Source organism: Euprymna scolopes, chromosome 45 (genome assembly GCF_053919585.1).
Source record: "Euprymna scolopes isolate OS-2025 chromosome 45, ASM5391958v1, whole genome shotgun sequence".
NCBI classification, from domain to species: domain Eukaryota; kingdom Metazoa; phylum Mollusca; class Cephalopoda; order Sepiida; family Sepiolidae; genus Euprymna; species Euprymna scolopes.
In genome coordinates this window covers 882,501-902,500 of record NC_136526.1, presented here as the reverse complement: position 1 = coordinate 902,500, position 20,000 = coordinate 882,501, and the positions used below count along the sequence as shown (strand labels likewise).

General features: G+C 37.4%; 1 protein-coding gene across 1 annotated transcript in view; it reads left to right on the top strand.

The window, feature by feature from the left end:
• The window catches only part of LOC145269111 (transient-receptor-potential-like protein), a 161,463-nt gene that overhangs the window by 120,378 nt on the left and 21,085 nt on the right, over window positions 1-20,000 (top strand). Inside the window, exon 5 of the mRNA XM_080124703.1 lies at window positions 16,480-16,924. Coding sequence (XP_079980829.1) covers window positions 16,480-16,924 — 445 coding nt within the window. The remainder of the gene's footprint in view (window positions 1-16,479; window positions 16,925-20,000) is intronic.

Sequence of the window (20,000 nt, the reverse complement as noted above, 5' to 3'; positions counted from 1 at the left end):
ATGCATCCTTTTGTGTGACTGTAGAGACCAATTCTTGATTTGCATAGTCTGCCACAGCCTTGACATACGAAGGTTGTTATGCAATTTGCCGCTTCGTCCGGCTGTTCCGCCTGTACACTCGCTCTTCTCCTAGCTCTCTTTGCAGCATTTTCAACATGGAGGGTCTTCTCGCTGATGATAATCCCCTGGCGTATCATTTTCCTCCAGGCAGTTGTATTTCTGTCCTCCAGCTGACAGAACTGCCTGGAGGAAAATGATACGCCAGGGGATTAATACGGCGCCGATCCATAGTCGTTTCGTATATATAAAGATTAACTCATGTCCAGGTAACCTACATCTAAAATTTCAAGTGTTTAGACTCTAAATTAGCGGAGGAGTTTGGTAAAGTCTGCAAAGCTCAACGCTCTCAACTTTAGCAGCCAAATTTTCACCTGAATACCTTTATGTAAAATTTCAAATGTTTAGAACCAAAGTTTGCTGCATAGTTTGCCAGAGACCGCAAAGGTAAAATATTTTGAACTTTGGCCACTTGGCAGTAAATTTTCGGTCAAAAACCGATTAAAAAGCTTGCTCTATCTGAATACACTTTATGTAAAATTTCAAATGTTTAGACTAAAAATTGGCTGAGAGGTCAATTTTTTTAAAAAAACTTTGACCCCAATTTTGACCCCTTAACATTTGTTGTTTTGGTCTCAAATCCAAATAAATTTTGTGATAAAAAGTTTTTCATTCAAGCAAAGAAGGCAAGGTGAAACCATTGACTGCTAGTCACTTAATTCACCTTGCTTTTTATTACAAAATTTAAAGATAGGGATAAACTCTTAAATAAAAAACAGGAAACCTCAATAGATTGTAGGCATTTAAAATCACCTATTTTCTCACTTACAAATTGTCCCCTCATAATCCCAATTAAATTCGATCCCAACACTATCCACATGTAATATCCGACAGATAAACACCTGCCCATCTAAATCTCTTCAAATCCAACATTCACTAAATTCAACACAACACATTCTCTTCCCTGCAACCTCTCTCTCACAGAAGGGACGTTGCGAGTCTGTTGTTGTTCTATCGTTACTTCCATGGGAGGTGCTCGTCTGAGCTCCAATCTCTGGTCCCCCCTCGCCAATCTTTCACGAAAAATACCCTTCTAGCTGAAACCACTGTCAGTCATTTTCCCCACTCTTTATCTGTGCCTAAATCAAAAAGTAGATTCCATGAAAAAAGCTTCTTGTTCTGTGAAACTCTCTTCCGTTTGCCTGTTTCCAACCTGACTACAACTTAGATGTCTTCAAGTCCAACATAAACAAATTCCTGACAAACCGCCCCCCTTAAGTAAGGCACGTTATTAGACCTCCATTAGTAACGATTACTACGATATTGTCCCATTGATTACTGTACACGCAATAACCCTTATCCCCGAGTGGCCTCCAGGCCTTGATAAGTGGTGACTTCCATGTAAAAAAAAAAAAAAATTCTCAAAAACACGCACATAAAAAAATTCCATTTAACCACATCCAACACTTACAAATTTCTCTATATATCTTAAATATTCAATCAGTCCATCCACTATAGAATTAATATGTATGTCATACCCATGAAAGTCCCTCTCCCAAACGTCGTTAACAATATTCACCCGTAACACTTTCACTCTCTACCGTGCTAGAAAACTTCTAACACCCGAAAGTATCCTGTACCTCTATAAGGCCACTATTCGCCCATGTATGGAGTATTGCTGTCATATTTGGGCCGGTGCATCGGCTACTAGTCTCTCGCTCCTTGACAAGGTTCAAAAGAGAGTCGCAAATCTGATAGGCCCTAAACTGGCATCTAAACTTCAGCCTCTGTCCCATCGTCGAAACGTTGCATCCCTCTGCCTGTTCTACAAGTATTATAATGGTGAATGCTCTGAAGAACTGCAAGCACTTGTACCCCCACGACGTGAACACCCTCGACAGACCCGACAAGCTGCAAAATCCCACCCCCACACTGTAGAGATCCCTAGATGTAAAAGATCTTTCTACTCCAGTAGTTTCTTCCCCAGAACTGCTAGACTTTGGAATTCCATTCCAGGTCACTTCTTCCCCAACTGTACTGACATGCATAAGTTCAAGTGCAACGTGAACCAACATCTCGCTGCCCTAATCCCTACATAGTACCCCAGTAGATGTTTCCCCTGATAGTACCTATTTACTATGCCTCCCCACGGGACAGAGTTAGACACCAGGGTCGTTTTTTAACGTGGAGAAAAGGTACAAAAATAAAAATTGTCTCAGTCGTGAAGGATTTCTCCTCCACCGAAAGAGAACAAGAAATAGAAGTGCAGCATCTGAAGAACAGATACTACACTTTGATCTTGTCCCGAAGGCCAACTGATAGTACCTATTTACTATGCCTCCCCACGGGACAGAGTTAGACACCAGGGTCGTTTTTTAACGTGGAGAAAAGGTACAAAAATAAAAATTGTCTCAGTCGTGAAGGATCTCTCCTCCACCGAAAGAGAACAAGAAAACGAAGTGCAGCATCTGAAGAACAGATATTACACTTTGATCTTGTCCCGAAGGCCAACTGATAGTAGCCCCCTACACCAAAGTGGCAATGTGCCTTGTTTGGGGTGAAAATGTAATAAAAAAAACAAAAAACAAAAAAAAACATAAATATCGATCTAAAATTCAGCTTAGATGTTTACGTGCTGCTCGTGGCCCACCCTGTAACTCTAACACTACAAAAAATGGGAGTACATCTAGTACAACCTTAACGTAAAAAAAAAAATAAACAAACAAACAAAAAACAATTATCTAGTAACAGAAAACATACACTACAAATATTAACTCCCTGAAACCAATGGTTATATTTCCACTAGAGTGAACGTTTAGGGAATTTCCCTAATAAAATAAAATAACGCAATTCTATGAACAATGACAAACAACTTCTTCAACTTAACAAGGGAAAGGTTTATTTGCAAAGCGTACTGAAGGAAGAAAGTAGAGTCGGGTCTCCACTGCCTTACGAGGTAGTTACAACCCGCGGCTGTCGTCAATACCTTTAGTAGGAGCAGCGAAGAGAACAGGCGTCTAGCACCGACGAAGGCTGGTAGCGTAAGAGAGAGTTTTCTTCTGGGACCGGAAGCTGTCTGGTCCCTAGGGGTCAATTTGTATTCGTGCGCAAGTCCTCAGATTGGACAGTCTAGCGCCTCATCACTCACTCAGAGGAAGCGAATGCGCGAGAAGAAAAGGGGTCCATTTGTGTCTGCTACAAACGCGCTAACAAAAAATTTAAAAATCGCTAACCGCAATCTTGATACAATATTGTATAAACCATAATCACTAAGTACGGTCTGAATCTTAATGATTAATGATGCACGACATTATATTACATGAACATAAAAAATAAAGAAAATAGCTCCAAATAATACCTGTGTGAATCTACTCCAGTGAATTACGTAACATATCTTCAGAGCAACAGCTTTGCCCTACATACGAGCGAAAATCTAAGTTATGAGAAATCTGAAATATGAGATAGCTTCAGAGCAAAAAACCGTCTCCTACATACGAGCGAAAATCCAAGTTACGAGTTCCCATATCAATATACGAATACGTGTATATACAGTCTTCTACGTGTGCAATATCCGTGAGTAGTACTATTTACCAATAATTAATATAAGCTTCAGTAAAGATATATCATTGATAGTTCCTATTTACAATGCCTCCCCGCGGGACAGAGTTAGACCCCAGGGTCGTTTTTTAACGTGGAGAAAAGGAACAAAAGTAAAAATTGTCTCAGTCGTGAAGGATGTCTCCTCCACTGACAGAGAGTAAGGAATTGAAGTGCAGCATCTGAAGAACAGATACTACACTTTGATCTTGTCCCGATGTGTTGCATTGTTTTCATCAAATTGAAGAACAGATACTACACTTTGAGGTATTTATTTGCTCCCCCACTGAGCAAATTAGGCACAAGGCCGATTTTTAAAGTGAGGAGTGAAGGGGAAATGGGGACCAACTCTCCGGGGAGTAGGGGAGCTGGATAGTGACAATTGGTATGAAGGGTTGCCCCTACATTGACCAAGGTCTTATATGGTGGGTTTCCCCCACATATGGTCTTTGCTTGCAGTATCTGCCGGAACAGATGTATTTATTTGCTTCCCCACTGAGCAAATTAGGCACAAGGCCGTTTTTTAATGTGGAGAGAGAGGGAGGGGGGAGGGAAAGGGGGGTCCAGGTCCCGAGAGGTGGGAAATGGGAGCTGGATAATAACTGTGGTCTGTAGGGTGATCCCTACATTGACCAAGTTCAGATATGTGGGGCTACCCCCACATATGGTCTTTGCTAGTCATAGCTAGTCTTTGCTTGCAGCATCTGTCGGAACAGATGGTATTTATTTGCTCCCCCACCGAGCAAATTAGGCACAAGGCCAATTTTTAATGTGAGGAGTGAAGGGAGGGGGAAGGAAAAAAGGGGAACCGGCTCCCGAGAGGTGGGAAATGGGAGCTGGTTAAAGGTCAGGCATGTGGGGTTGCCCCCACATCTGGTCTTTGCTAGTCATAGCTAGTCATAGCTTGTAGCATCTGTCGGAACAGATGGTATTTATTTGCTCCCCCACTGAGCAAATTAGGCACAAGGCCGTTTTTAATGTGAGGTAAAAACCAGCTCCCCTAAAAGTAGGCAAAAAGGGGGCACTCTGGTTACCAAAAATAATAATTGTCCCAGTATAGAGGGTTTCCCCTCCATTGACTGGTACAAATTATCTTAAGTGCAGCATCTGTCGGAACAGATGGTATTTATTTGCTCCCCCACCGAGCAAATTAGGCACAAGGCCGATTTTTAATGTGAGGAGTGAAGGGAGGGGGAAAGGAAAAAAGGGGACCAGCTCCCGAGAGGTGGGAAATGGGAGCTGGTTAATGGTCAGGCCTGTGGGGTTGCCCCCACATCTGGTCTTTGCTAGTCATAGCTAGTCAGAGCTTGCAGCATCTGTCGGAACAGATGGTATTTATTTGCTCCCCCACTGAGCAAATTAGGCACAAGGCCGTTTTTAATGTGAGGTAAAAACCAGCTCCCCTAAAAGGGGTCACTCTGGTTACCAAAAATAATAATTGTCCCAGTATAGAAGGTTTTTATTTAAATGCTGCCCACATCAGCATTATGTGGCACAAGGCCGGAAAGTGGGATACCCGCAGGCTCCCCTAAAGGAGGGGCACTCCTGCAATTTTAAAAATTGCCTGAGTAACCCCGTCGGCATTCCCCGGTCGGGGCGCCTCAGGCAGCAAGCAATAAACTTGCCCCACCGGAAAGCCCGGTGGCAAGGCCTGGGAGGGTGGACCTCCTAGGTATTACCCAGGCGGTTCCCAGTATAGAGGGTTTCCCCTCCATTGACTGGTACAAATTATCTTAAGTGCAGTATCTGCCGGAACAGATGGTATTTATTTGCTCCCCCACCGAGCAAATTAGGCACAAGGCCGATTTTTAATGTGAGGAGTGAAGGGAGGGGGAAGGGAAAAAGGGGACCAGCTCCCGAGAGGTGGGAAATGGGAGCTGGTTAATGGTCAGGCATGTGGGGTTGCCCCCACATCTGGTCTTTGCTAGTCATAGCTAGTCATAGCTTGCAGCATCTGCCGGAACAGATGGTATTTATTTGCCCCCCACTGAGCAAATTAGGCACAAGGCCGTTTTTAATGTGAGGTTAAAACCAGCTCCCCTAAAAGTAGGAAAAAAGGGGGCACTCTGGTTACCAAAAATAATAATTGTCCCAGTATAGAGGGCCTCCCCTCCACTGACTGGCACAAATCATCCCAAGTGCAGCATCTGCCGGAACAGATACTACACTTTGATCTTGACCCGAAGGCCAAGTAAATATATCATTGATAGTTAGTAGCAAATAACTCAAAAGAATTCCCAATCATCATCGATTTTAATAATTAGTATCGATGTCGTAACAAATGATTGCATCTGGGGATAGTAAGTTTAGTAGTGATATTTTTGTTCTACAAAGGCAGAGACCCCCTCGCAGTGTAACGAAAGAATCTTCACATGCTTTCAGCAGTGACTTAGTCCACAATACATTGTTGTCTTCATTGCACTGTAGAGAATGTACTGTTGAGTTTATACATTTATATGTAGAAATAGCTACACTACAGTGGGGTTCAAAAGTGTTTGCAAATTGTATAAATTGATAAAATTATGTTTCAATATTTTCCAATATAATAACTATGTTACTCACTGTTTGATATGCAAATATATGAAGTAAATTCATAGAAACGGAAACCAAACAATCATATTCTGGGGGGGGGGGTGATCTTTAAATGATTTCAGGAAGGAATATGGGCCAAAAGAGTTTGCAAGCACTCATTTATCCGCAATAAATACCATTTTTAAACATGATATAATTCGAAAAATTGTGTCATCATGATTATAGTACCATATATTGATAACATATTACAAGAAAACAACAGTTATTACTCAAATAACAATTAACAGAACAATACGAATTTATGAAACTATTTAACCCTTTATTCGCTTTCCTCCATTTTTAATCAAATCAATCAGCCTCCTATCAACAGAGGATGTTAATGTATGCACTTGCTGAGGTGTGATTTCAGAAGATACCTTCTTGATTCTCTCCCAAATGTCTTTTTTACTATGGAATTGATGCCCGTTTTCGTAAACCTTCCTCTTCAGAATCGACCAGAGGTTCTCTATCGGATTCAAATCCGGGCTCTGAGGTGGTCAGTCCATCAGATGTTCACCAGATATCTGCTTGTCTGAAAGCCAAGCTTTTGTGAACCGAGAAGCATGGCTTGGGGCATTGTCTTGTTGGATTCTGGTTGAGAGCATCATTTTGTGAATTCAACCAAGGCAATAAATTTGCTTCCAAAAACTTGCAGTAGTTCACAGAATTCATTTTGACACAGTCAGGGACAAGAAAAGGACCAACAATCTCACTTCCAATAATACCAGCCCAAATCATCACTCCTCCTCCTCCCTGTTGACGTCTGAATCGCAAGCGTAGGCTATTGCCTTTAAGAAGCCATCCCTTGGCCCAACCGTCGGGGCCGTCGAGGGTTGCTCTGGTCTCGTCAGTCCAGAGAACATCTTGAAAATTGGTTTTCAAATATTTAGTGGCCCATGCTAGTCACTTCTGACAGTTTATATTATTCAAAGGAGAACATTGTCTGTGTTCTCTGGTTGGCTATCTGTTTCAAAATCCGATTTCGGGTCCTTTTAGAGATGCCAGACACTCCTGCATGGTCGAAAATAGCTTTGCTTGTGTTGTGTGGGTTTGCTAGCAAACTCCTCTTGATTTTTCTAATATCTCTTGGTGAAGTCACTTTTGGTCTGCCACTTTTATGCTTTTTTCTTCCATCTTTGCCGTCAATGACGAAACGTTTCACAGTTCGATGATCTCGTTTAAAAATTCTCGAAATTTCCAATGTAAACTTCTTTGCAGCAAGAAATATAACAATTTCACCCTTTTCCCTATCTGTCAACATCTTTTCTTTAGCCATTATCAATAAATTAAGATTACCTGCATAAACTTTTGGCTCACCTGAAAAGTAGAAAATGTTGAACTATTATTAAATTCTGGCTTTTATCGTAAAATGTAGTAATGGAACGAACCAAAATGTCAATCAGCAAATGATGGAAGAGTCCAAAATGAAAAATAAAGCAAAATTAATAAAAAAAATTGAGAAAAATAGGTCTTCAAACTCTTTTGACTCCCCCACTGTAATTGTTTGAAATGCAAAAGTCAAGTATCATGGTTCAGTTATTCTTTTAATATAAAAATTTATTTCGAAAGCGAATTAACCCTTTGTTGATTTTCTGAAATTATTTTTACATAATCACTTGAGCAAAAGTTAAACGTACAAAGATAAAATATCGTGGCTGACTTGAGCTCTGAAATAAGACATTTCTTTTCGAAAACACTCTTGTTTTATAAAAGTATCTACAGTTCGAGAAGAAAAAAAAGCTTGGAGCATACCTTCAACGTATATACAAAAAGGATAATACGAAAAATTGAGAAAAAATAGAAAAGAAAGTAGAAAGAGATAGAACGGAAAGGAAAGGACAACGAAAAGAAAAAAGAAAACGAAAAAGAAAAAGAAAAAGAGAAAGAAAAATAAAAAGACATCGTTTTAATTCATGAGGCGCCCGGCTTTGCCCTGTCGTAAAAATACGCTTAAATATGATATTTTAATTTGTTCTGATTTCGTATATATATATATATATATATATATATATATATATATATATATATATATATATATATATATATATACTTGTTTATTGTTATATAAACATGCTCACATCCCGCTGCTACAAATAGCCACTTGTTTCAATCAAACAACAGATATCATCAGGCAGCGACTTGACTATTCAAAAGTTCAATGAATAATGGATTTTTATTTTAGGTAGGAACTCTTTAAAAGTTGGAGTTAAAAAACTTAAAACACAGAACTTTAATTATAAAATGTAAAGAGGGAGGGGCAATTTAAATAAAGTTAAAAGATTACAATGGAGAGAGAGTGATTGAGAAGAGAGAAAAAAAGGAGTTTCGAAGGAATACTTTCCTTCTCATCAGAGGGTAGGAATTAGCAAAATGCTTTATCGGATTTTGCATGCAGAAGTATTTGATGAAACAACAAATAAGTCAAAGATCTTACTTGAAAACAAAAAAGTGAAGCAGAGGGAATATGGTAAAGAAAAAGGTGATTACACACGAATGGATAGTCTGGTGGAAGATAAAAAATCCAGTGACGGTAATATATCTGGTTGAGATAATTTTATAAATATTAATTCTTTAATATTTATAATTTACTTTAATTTTACCATCTGGGATCATTTTGGTAAATTCAATTGTAATTTTCATTGTATATATATATATATATATATATATATATATATATATATATATATATATATATATATATATATATATATATATATAAGAGCAAATAGTTAATAAAACATGTTAAAAACACTTTGAAAAAGAGTTAAAAACATGTTTAATCTGAAAAGGAAACACTTAATAAGTGGATAGTCCTTAATCCGCGGAGTTTCGAAGAAATACTTTCCTTCTCATCAGAAGGTATGAATTAGCAAAATGCGGGATCGGATTTTGCATGCAAAAGTATTTGATGAAACTGCAAATAAGTCAAAGGTCTTACTTGATAACAAAAATGGAAGCAGAGGGAATATGGTGATGAAAAAAGTGATTTCACGTGAATGGATAGTCAGGTGAAAAGTAAATTATCCAATGACGGTAAAATACAAAAATGTAAATCCAAGAAATTTTATTAAATTTCCATTCGCACAAGTAAAATCCAAGGAAATCACGTAATTGGAAGATGGTCCAAAATAATCCAAAAGGCCGAAATCCATGGAATAATTCACAAATAGGTACAAGGAAAAGGGGGGGGGGGATTCCAATAATATTAATAAAATAATATTTTATTCAATATATATATATATATCGGTTTATATATATATATATATATATATATATATATATATATATATATATATATATACTAGCAAAAGTACACGTCGTTGACTGGGTTCAAAAACAGCCTACAGAAAATGGACTCTGATTTATGAAAGTATGATAGGTTATGAAAAGGAAGGGCTGTAAAGAGATAGCTTCGAATTTGGGGGTATCAAAACCAAAGCAAAATATGATGAAAGTAAAAATAAAATAGATAAACCCCATAATTTATTATACCATACCTGTTCACACTGAAACACTTATCACAATATTGTGTGGATCTATATTAAAAAACCTTGTTAAAGTTTGTGACATATTTCCATTCTATGGAGGTCAGGTGCGAACGAAACCCCCATAATTTTATTATACCATATTTCTTCAAACTGAAACATAATTATCAAAGTATACTTACGCAGATATATATGAAAAGTATTTATTAAAGTTTGTGCCTATTTCCATTCTATGGAGGCCAGGCGCGAACGCAGGCCCCACAATTTTATTATACCATCCCTATTTAAGTTAAAACATACTTATCAAATTATTCTTATGTACATCTATATCAAAAACACTTGTAAACGTTTTTTTTTTAATTTTTAAATTTTTTATTTCTATACTTTATGGACCAGGCGCGAACGCAGACCCCACAATTTTAATGAATCACCGTTCTGCCAGATCAAACATACCCATTCCTGTGTCTCGATACATCTACTATTATTATATGTAATCAGTTTTTTTAAAATAGTCAACCATATAGGAGCCTATTCGTGACCAGACACACACACACACACACACACACACACACACACACACACACACACACACACACACACACCGACATTCAGCTTTATATTATAGATTTCGGTGCCATCAGCTAGAATCGAAACCGAAATCAAAACTATAGCATTCGAAGCTTGTGATGTTACCACTGTATCAACGTGACACGTAATTAAAAATAAATTAAGATGAATGTACGAAATGTACCGATTTTCTTTGTCAATTTTTACCCTCTTTAGACCATTTTTAAAACGTATTTTAACCAGTTAATGACCCATCAAAAATTCAATCATTTGAGGCACCTACGCCGCTCTTATATACGTATACGGCACAATCACGTTGATACACCGGTTCTCGCCAGACCACCGAAGTTAAGAAACGTTGAGCCTGGCCAATACCAGATGGATGACCATTTGGGAAAGTGAGCCGCTGTATGTACCACGAGGTAAAATATCAGGTTGAGAAACTGGCATAGTCTGTCCTTCTCTCGAGGGTAGATGGGACTCTCTTAAGCCGTGGTAAGCACCCCATCTAGTGATAGTGTCGTGATAAAAACATCCTTGATAGCCCTGGCGAAGCATCACGTATTCAGCTAACGACAGGATTTGAATTACCCTACAAACTCGTGTAGTGAGTTCAACTTGGCTGCGGCCGCGCTGGACTAGAGCGCCGTTCTGCGATTTTTAGTTTCGGTAGTGATTGTAAGAAATTATTCAATGATAATACAGGCCCTAACTGCCATTGTATCAATCGATTTGATTGGTCGAATGTAACCAGACATGTCACGTGTCTTTGGCGCCAATTTCCTTTTCAGTTTCTTTAGTCCCTTCAAGACCAGCGAAGAAGGGCTCATTTTTTATTATGTCTTCTATAAGGAGACTCGGGCGCTAACAGTGTGACAGCACGTGGCTTTCCCTTCGACAAGCCGTCGACTCCATAGTTTTGTGCCGTGGATTACTACCTCCATCTCTTCATTGTTCTCATTGGCAGTGTCATCATCTTTTGGTTCACACTGGCAGCTGCCGACAGAATGCACGCAGGTCACAAAGTGGAAGTAAAATAAGTCGTAGAACAAAGAAAGGAAAAACACAACACCAATGTCTCACATATTTTTGACGGTTGGACTTGTGAGTGTGTGTGTGTGTGTGTGTGTGTGTGTGTTTTATCCCCGTTCTATCAATGTTACGTTCGTCTGTCAGTCGCAATTCGTCTCTATCCCTGTTTCGTAGTCAACTCTAAAACTGTCGAACTGTTGTCGTTATCAGCCCCGATCCGCTGCGAACGGCAGCTGTATGTCAACTAACTGTCTTCTCTGCATCTGTATCTGAAGTTGCCCCTACCCCCGGCCATCCGGAAGCTGCATTTCCCTTGTATTGTCATTGTCAAATCTGTAGGTTTCTATCGTCATTGTCAAATCTGTAGGTTTCTATTGTCAATGTCAAATCTGTAAACTTCTATTGTCAATGTCAAATCTGTAGGCTTCTATTGTCAATGTCAAATCTGTAGGTTTCTATTGTCAATGTCGAATCTGTAGGCTTCTATTGTCAATGTCAAATCTGTAGGTTTCTATTGTCAATGTCAAATCTGTAGGTTTCTATTGTTAATGTCAAATCTGTAGGTTTCTTTTGTCATTGTCAAATCTGTAGGCTTGTATTGTTATTGTCAAATCTAAAAGGCTCGATCTAAAAATACCTACAGATTCATTGTTTGCTTCTTCCTATTTCATTGTACATTAGTATGACACTTCCTATCTATTCCCCCCCCTTTTCAGCGCTTAGTGACTCATGGGTCACCTTCATAGTATCACTTCAGAACTCAGCCGTGAATAAAGTATATACATTTGTAAAAGCCTACGAGTTGGCTCACCTATAAGACAGAATGTCTTCAACCACATTACGGACTTTTAACCTTTCATCTTCGGTATGCAGCCTTTTTGCGTTGCTACCAACTTTTGGGTGCCATGAGGTACTATGGAACACGGCTAATTTCATCCTTTACCTGCAACAGACTTCGACAACATTGCAGAATACAAAAGGACACTAATTACGGCTCATAGAAGCAAACTACCAGCTCCAAAGTTGGACGCAAGATGGACACACTATTTTGCAATAATATCCTTTGTAGCAATAACATTTGTCGTGAGTTTTACAGGCAGAGTTCGTTAACGTAATGTACTTGCAATAACCCTTATCCCTGAGTGGCTTCCGGGCCTTGATAAGTGGTGACCACCGTGAAAAAAAAAGTTATAATCTTCGAAAGATAGGAGATCGAATTATTAAATTTTTTATCACGCATTTTTAATGGCGTTTTCTGACACTGCAACCGCATTAAGGGCCGTTCTTTTCATTGCGAAATTTTCATCTGTATTCAGCCTGTTTGTGTTGTTACCAATTTTTTTAGGGCAATGAGGTCCAATGGAACTCGACTAAATTTATCCTTCCCTGCAACAGACTACGACAGCATGCGGATTGCAAAAGGACTAAAACTACCGCTTCATTGAAGCAACCTACCAACTCCACCACGTTGGACGCAATATGGGCGCACTATTTTGCAATAATAAATAAATATGTACCCTTGTTTGAATATTGTAACTGTCCATTGCTTGTACAAGGCATGTTTGAATGAATTCCTACTTTATTAAGTCTTTATATTTATTTATTTACGATTGATCAAATTAGTCCAAACAGGTCATAAGGAGTTTAAATTGTATTCTTTATATCCAGAAAAAATTTGATGTAGATGATTAAAAAATATTTATTGTTAATTTTATGACCTGAATTATGATGTAGATGTGTAGTGAAGCCAAGACTACTGTTTCTCCATTACATGTCTCTTTCTCTCTACTCTTCCCTTTCCCCCTTCCTTCCTTCCATCCTTCCTCCTTTCCTCAAAATGTGACCAGAGGTTGTAACCAATCAGAACTGTTCTCCGTCCTGATTGGTTACAACCTCTGGTCACATTTTGAGGAAAGGAGAAAGGAAGGAGGGGGAAAGGGAAGAGTAGAGAGAAAGAGACATGTAATGGAGAAATAGTAGTCTTGGCTTCACTACAGATGATTAAAAAAATATTTATTGTTAATTTTATGACCTGAATTATGATGTAGATGATTTAAAAAAATATTTATTGTTAATTTTATGACCTGAATTATGATGTAGATGTGTAGTGAAGCCAAGACTACTGTTTCTCCATTACATCTCTTTCTCTCTACTCTTCCCTTTCCCCCTTCCTTCCTTCCATCCTTCCTCCTTTCCTTAATAAAGTGTGTCTTGAAATTTTAAAGGTAGGGTTTGTTGTTTTGTGATTGTCTCATTTCTTGCCTTCAACAGAGAGCACCAAACATGTTAGTTAAAATTCCTATCTTGACATAAAATAATTCCTAACAAGGTAGAGTTTGAAAATATGAAGGCAGACAGACAGACAGACAGACAGACAGACAGACGTAGTGAGCTTTATAAATTAGATAAACGAAGATTAGATAAATAGAGTTATGTGCATAAGAATCATAGCTGTGTGTGTGTGTATGTGTATGTGTATGTGTGTGTGTGTATTAATTTCCTTTTACACATCCTCATGTTGTTTTGTTCCATTGTGCGCTGCCATTTATATCGTTCAAGCTATGTGCTTTCTGACGGAATAGATTATCGATCCGAAATCTGATTATATTTATGTTAATCAATAGTTACCAATTATTTTCCCCTTTTATCTTACTTCCTATTACAGGGATTAGAGTTATGCAAGCAAGCGCATGCGCACGCGCGTACACACGTACACGTGTGCGCATGCGCTTATATCTCTCTTTCACTATCTTTCTTTCGCTCTTTTTTCTTTTTTCGTTCTTTCTTTCTTTTTTTCGTTTTTTCTTTCTTTTCGTTCTTTCTCTCTTTTTTCGTTCCTTCTTTCTTTTTTTTTCGTTCTTTCTTTCTTTCTTTTTTCATTCTTTTTTCGTTCTTTCTTTCTTTTTGTTCTTTCTTTCTTTTTTCTTTCTTTCTTTCTTTCTTTTCGTTCTTTCTTTCTTTTTTTCATTCTTTCTTTTTTTTTTTCGTTTTTCCTTTCTTTTTTCGTCTTTCTTTTTCCGTACATGTTTGCTCATTCATTTATTTATTTATTTATTTTATATCAGCGATTAAGAAATATCGTTTTTCCGAATCACCGATTATATACTCTATTAACCTTTATTCCGGAAACTTTTATGGGAATAGAAATGCTTAATGTTTGATAAGCTTATTGAAAAAGTAGGTTATTTTTTTAGTGTTTTCTTTATACAGCTTGGAACGATAAAGTTGTCGCCCTAAAGAAAACGACACTACAGCTTGATTTTCAAACTTTTATTTAAAAAAAAATCAATTCAGTTAACTTGATTGTGTAGTAGAGCGAACATCTATTCAATGTAGCCGCCTTCAGCTTCAATCACCGCCTCGATACGTGTCTAGAACTGTGAGCATGCCTTTTTCGACAAACGCTAGCAGGAGCTCGGCGAATACTCGGCGGACTGCGGTGGCTTTGATGTTGTGGGAGGTCATGTTGGTGATGTTCTCGATGTATGATCAAACGAAATAGTCCAGCGAGTTCACGGTGATAAGGATGGGAGGGGGCGAGTTCTGCTGCAATACCCAGGATCTGCCAGCGGCCACCTGATTGTATCAGGGGATCACCAAAGTCTTCAGCACATCCAGGTACACTTTGGTGTTAACTTTCAAGTCGATTTCAAAGATGTGAGGTGGCATGATGTGGCACCCACTTGAGACCACATCCATTTTGAGGATGCTGGCAATGGTCCTGTTGTAATAACTTGAATTAAATCGGTAGAGAGCATGAGTTGTACAGCGACGCATCTCCGACCTTGCTCATTGAATTGTGTCACTTTCAGGCATAATAGAAGGCTCCTATCGCTTTTGGGATTTGTACACAACTGGTCAACTATTAGATGGTCTGGAAAAAAAAAAAAAAAAAAAAAAAACGGTTTTCCTCAAACAGAAATGGAATCATTTCGTCTTTTCTAGGGCGACGATTTTATCGTTCCACCTTGTATATATATATATATATATATATATATATATATATATATATATATATATATATATATATATATATATATAAAAGGGACTTTATGTTTGTGCGTGTGAGTTCATTCTTTATGGACTCGAAAATGGCTAGGCCGATTTTTCACACGAAAGATACTTTATGTGCCTGGCAGTGTTCTTAAATAGGTTTTGTTTTGTAATGTCGTCGATAAGTATCTGTGGCCCCAACCCCTGATCGTTTGCGAAAACTTCGGCTTGTGATGTCTGGTTCCTTGAGAGGTGGTCACATAAGATTCCTGGTATGCTGAAAATGAATAGCAAAGCTCACGCAGGCAAGAAAGAAAAACATACACTTGAAATTCTATTCTACTAGAGTTAATTAGTTCTTAAGACATTTCTCTTCGGAAACGGCACTCAGGCAGATGGAGAGGAGGGGCTGATCACGTCTTCAGGGAGCGATATTTTTATCTCGAAATTCTACGTCAATATGACTAATTTTGCGCGACACTGGCCTTATATAGTAAGGAAACAAAGAAAAGAAAACCGATTTTCATGAAACAGAACTGGAATCATGTCGTCTTTTCTAGGGCAACAATTTTATCGTTCCATTTTGCATATATATATATATATATATAAGGAACTTTGTGTTTGTGTATGTGTGTGAATTCATTTTCTATGGACTCGAAAACGGCTTGAACGATTTTTTTTTACATAAGCATCACCACTTATCAAGGCCAAGAGGCCACTCGATGATAAGGGTTAAAGAGTGTACAGTAGAAATTGGACAATATAGTAATCGTTAGTAATGGAAATTCGGTAAATTTGTTAACAAGTGGGACGGCTCATCAAGAACTTGTTTACATTGGACTTGAAGACAACCATATTGTAGTCAGCCGGAAAGCAGGGAAACAATTCCACAGGTGTGCAGTTCTAAGAAAGAAACTTTGTTCATGGAATCTACGCTTAGGTTTAGGCACAGATAAAGAGTGGGAGGAATTATTAATAGTGTTTTCAGCTCAAAAATTTTTATGAAATTTCACACGAAAGGTACTTTATGTGCCTGGCAGTGTTCTTAGATAGGTTTTGTTTTGTAATGTCTTCGATAAGTATCGATAAAAAAAAAAAAAAATCAATCACCCTGTATTTCAAAAATTTATTTTTTTATCTTTTTTTCTCTCTCTTTTTTTTTTTTTTTATTTCGCAGGTTTTATTTGGGCAGAATGCAAGCAGTTATGGGAAGAAGGATTAAAAGCCTACGTTCGCCAATGGTGGAATTGGTTAGACTTTATAATGTTGTCGCTTTACCTAGCCACCTTTTCGCTGAGGATAGTCGCATACATACAGGTGGATACTGGAAAATACGGGCCTGATAACATGTCGAGAAAGAACTGGCCTGTCAACGATCCAACTTTGATATCGGAAGGATTATTTGCTGTCGCGAACGTATTCAGTTTTGCCCGGATTATATTTCTCTTTCAAGCCAACCAACATTTAGGACCATTACAAATATCTTTAGGGTGCATGCTTATTGACATTGCTAAATTTTTATTCATTTTTTTCTTGGTTTTGACGTCATTTGCTTGTGGTCTCAACCAACTTTACTGGTATTACAATCCAAGCAATAATCCAGGTAACAGGGCATTCGCAACGTAAGTAACCGAATTCCTTTACATACTTCTTATAACTTTTGCACGATATATATTTTTTTTGTATTATTTATAGTATTTATTTCCTGTGCTGCGGCTTGGATCGCAATCAATGTCTCTTGAAATGTACAGCATTTTGTTGATCAAATTAAAAAAAATAAGGCATTCAAATAAAAAAATAAGGCATTCAAATAAAAAAATAAGGCATTCAAACTAAAGAAATAAGGCATTCAAATTAAAAAAAATAAGGCATTCAAATTAAAAAAATAAGGCATTCAAATTAAAAAAAATAAGGCATTCAAATTAAAAAAATAAGGTATTCAAATAAAAAAATAAGGCATTCAAATAAAAAAATAAGGCATTCAAACTAAAGAAATAAGGCATTCAAATTAAAAAAATAAGGCATTCAAATTAAAAAAATAAGGCATTCAAATTAAAAAAAATAAGGCATTCAAATTAAAAAAATAAGGCATTCAAATAAAAAAATAAGGCATTCAAATTAAAAAAATAAGGCATTCAAATTAAAAAAATAAGGCATTCAAATTAAAAAAAATAAGGCATTCAAATTAAAAAAAATAAGGCATTCAAATTAAAAAAATAAGGCATTCAAATTAAAAAAATAAGGCATTCAAATAAAAAAAAATAAGGCATTCAAATTAAAAAAAATAAGGCATTCAAATTAAAAAAATAAGGCATTCAAATAAAAAAATAAGGCATTCAAATTAAAAAAATAAGGCATTCAAATTAAAAAAATAAGGCATTCAAATTAAAAAAAATAAGGCATTCAAATTAAAAAAATAAGGCATTCAAATTAAAAAAATAAGGCATTCAAATTAAAAAAAATAAGGCATTCAAATTAAAAAAATAAGGCATTCAAATAAAAAAATAAGGCATTCAAATTAAAAAAATAAGGCATTCAAATTAAAAAAATAAGGCATTCAAATTAAAAAAAATAAGGCATTCAAATTAAAAAAAATAAGGCATTCAAATTAAAAAAATAAGGCATTCAAATAAAAAAATAAGGCATTCAAATTAAAAAAAATAAGACATTCAAATTAAAAAAAAATAAGGCATTCAAATTAAAAAAAAATAAGGCATTCAAATTAAAAAAATAAGGCATTCAAATTAAAAAAAATAAGGCATTCAAATTAAAAAAATAAGGCATTTGAATTAAAAAAATAAGGCATTCAAATTAAAAAAATAAAGCATTCAAATTAAAAAAATAAGGCATTCAAATTAAAAAAATAAAGCATTCAAATTTAAAATATAAGGCATTTGAATTAAATCAGGGACATAAGCTACAGGGTTACTATGTAGGGAGTTGAGCAGCAAGATGTCGGTTCACATTACACTTGAACTTCTGCATGTCAGTTGGGGAAGCAGGGACCCGGAAAGGAATTCCGAAGTCTAGGGTTCTGGGGAAGAAATACTGGAGTAGAAGGCTCTCTTACATCTAGGGATCTCTACTGTGAAGGGGTGGGATTTTGCTGCTTGTTGAGTTTGTCGGAGGGATTTAGGTCGAGGGGGTACAAGTGTTTGCAGTTCGTCAGAGCAAGCACCGTTAAAGTACTTGTAGAACAGGCAGAGGGATGCAACATTTCGTCGATGGGACAGAGGCTGAAGTTTGGATGACAATTCAGAACCTATCAGATTGGCGACTCTCTTTTCAACCTTGTCTAGGAGTGAGAGACTAGTAGCAGATGCACCAGCCCAAATATAACAACAATACTCCATACATGAGCGAATTATGGCCTTATAGAGGTACAGGATACTTTCGGGTGTTAGTAGTTTTCTAGCACGGTAGAGAGAATCTACCTTCTTCGCAGCGGTCCTGGCAATACTCTCAATGTAATTATTCCAACATGTTTCCTGTGAATGTTAGGCCGAGGAGTTTAAAAGATGTACTTTCAGATAAAGAATCATTGGCCGTTGCTATTGGTGGTAGAGAAGGTTTCTTGTAATTATTAAAGGAAACAAGTTTAGTCTTGGGCAGCATTGAATGTTCCCATTCTACTACAGATTGGAGGTCGTACTCTAGTGTTTCTGCCATTTCTTTAGATATTAGTTCATTTGTTTTCCTGTCGGGCCTGTTATGGAGTGTGGTGTCATCAGCATATATACCCATCTCAGAGGCAATTTTGTTGGGGACGTCATTTATGAATATTAGGAATAATAGAGGTCCAAGGATAAACCCTTGAGGCACTCCTGCACTTATATCATATTGTTTAGATGTACGACCGTCGAGGACAACCTGGATTTTTCTCTTATCTAAGAAGGATTTAATTATGTTAAGTATTCTTCCAGTGATACTGTATGATCTGATTTTCCTGAGAAGACCTTCATGCCATACCCTGCCAAAAGCCTAAGATATATCTAGAGCAACCGCTCTACCCTGCCCCGTTTTCAGACAAATCATCAAAGATCTGATTGGAAACCTGTGGTGTTCTCTGGAAGCTGAGTGACAACAAGTCTCTCTAGACGTCCAGCTCCCTCCACCTCCTTCGATAGCAGTTGCAAATAAATTTGCGTCATCGCAATAGCCTCTTACCATTGATTTCTCGCTGGCAGCGGCCATTGGTCTATACTAGAATTTAAGTGGTACTAAGCCTCTCCAAGGTCCCAGTTCTGTTCGCGCTTGTCCAGCGGAGGTCTAGTTAGCGCTCTCTCCTCAGTCTTTCCATCCTCCTTGACCCTTCTTGGCTCTTTGGTATCACTTTTTGGGGGAGAGGGGGAATAGTGATGAGATAATGGGAGGGGATGCGTGATGGGGGTGTAGAAGATATGCAGCTTCAGTGTTCTTCATTCCCTGTAACGCTTCTTCATTATATTGTATACTTGTATTATTTTCCTTAATATTTCAGCCGTTTTCATTATCGGTAATCGTTGTATTTTTGCAGCCATTCCTCTGATTCCAATTTCTCCCATTCTTTTTTCAAAGTTTTTCGGAATAGTTCCTAGTGCTCTTATTATTATAGGTATTATTTTGATTTTCTCCATCATCCACACCCCTTTTAACTCTCTGGCTAGCTCTGTGTATTTGCTCTGTTTCTCTTTTTCTTTCTTACTCACCCTGTGGTCA